Consider the following 1563-nt stretch of genomic DNA (forward strand, 5'->3'; position numbering starts at 1 on the left):
GATTGGCCAAAATTTTGTTGAGAAGTTTTGCATCAATATTCATCAAAGAGATGGGTCTATAGTTCTCTTTCTTTGATGAGTCTCTGCCTGGTTTCCTAAGAGATCCTTAAATAGACTGAAGTTGTTTTAAGTTTTTGGCTAAGAAATGCAACTATAGGCAGTCCTGAGCTGGTACAGCAAGCAGATCAACATAGTGATTAAGGACTATAATCTTTGATATTTCCATTCTGTTCTCTGTAGACTGCTAATTTAATTCTTGGGCTTATTCCAGTCATTGTATCTGCTTTCTAGGCTGGAACAAGGTAAAAGAGTTAAAGACAAAGTGTCCTTCCTATTTTATGTGTGAGATCATATGTTCTTTTATCATGTGTCCTCAAGCAAAATTATGTTACATGTTATTCTTCTGCAAGGGAGGTGAACAGTGAGGTTTTAATTAGTAGTGAGAAAGGGGAAGATCAGAAGCAGTGACTGTCAAAGTATGTTAAATTCTTTTATATGTTAATTCATTACATGAGAAAGTGGGCCTGGGATGGTGGGTTATAAACTTGTAATCATAGGCACTGAGGAGGTAGAGATGGAAAGATCATGGTTTACGGTCAACTGAGGAAACAAAAGTTTTTGAAATTGTATCTTAACCAATGACTATGTGTAGTGGCACAAATTTGTCATTCTAATGACAAAAAGGAAGGATAAATAGGAGGGTTGCAGTGCATAGTAGCCTGAGCATAAATGAAGCAGTATTTCAAAAGTAACCTATGCAACAAAGGACTGATGGAGGGAGCTGGTAGGGTACCTGATTATCTGAGGCTGTCAGTACTCCCTCCCTGAGCAAGAGAAAGTTGCCCGTGGACTTACTTACAAATTCTCTATTATTGCAAACATACAAAACTTCATTTTGATTTGGTTTTATTTTTATTATTCTTACTGTTTCAGAAAAATGCTTTGCAAGCAATTTCTCCAGCCACCATGGAAGTTCTTATGCGAATTTTGGCAGATTGTGATTCTTGGGAGGATAGCGATCCTGAAGAAGTGGGGAGGAAGGTAGAACTAACTCTGAAGTGCCTTACAGAAGTGGTACATATCCTTCTCACTAGCAGCTCTGACCAGCGTCAAGTGGAAACCAGTACTATTTTGGAGAACTATTTTAAGTTCCTCAATTCAGATCATTCTGCTTTACCTAATAAAAAGAGATCCAGACAGTGGGAAAGCCGGTTTATAGCTCTACAGATCAAAATGCTGAGTAAGTATCTGGTAAAAAGAATTTTCTCTGAGTCTATTTATTTATTTATTTGGTCAGTTGTGGGGCCTGAGCTCCAGGCCTGAATGCTGTCTCTGAGCTCTTTTTGCTTAAGGCTAGCGTTCTGTCACTTTGAGCTACAGCACTTTCAGTGTTTTGGAGGTTAATTAGAGATACAAATGTCACAGAGTTTCTTGCCCAGGCTGGCAAGATTGAGATCCTTAGATCTCAATCTCCTGAATAACTAGAATTACAGGTATGAGCCACTGAGGTAGTTGAGTGTGTGTGTGTGTGTGTGTGTGTGTGTGTGTGTGTGTGTGTGTGTG

The 1563-nt window shown here is 38.8% G+C and overlaps 1 protein-coding gene across 1 annotated transcript in view; it reads left to right on the forward strand.

Moving 5' to 3' along the window:
* The window catches only part of Nbeal1 (neurobeachin-like 1), a 209214-nt gene that overhangs the window by 57859 nt on the left and 149792 nt on the right, over positions 1 to 1563 (forward strand). The window contains exon 10 of the mRNA XM_013015843.1: positions 934 to 1240. Within this exon, the coding sequence (XP_012871297.1) occupies positions 934 to 1240 (307 nt within the window). The remainder of the gene's footprint in view (positions 1 to 933; positions 1241 to 1563) is intronic.

This window comes from Dipodomys ordii, unplaced genomic scaffold (assembly GCF_000151885.1).
Source record: "Dipodomys ordii isolate 6190 unplaced genomic scaffold, Dord_2.0 Scaffold1, whole genome shotgun sequence".
Lineage (NCBI taxonomy): Eukaryota > Metazoa > Chordata > Mammalia > Rodentia > Heteromyidae > Dipodomys > Dipodomys ordii.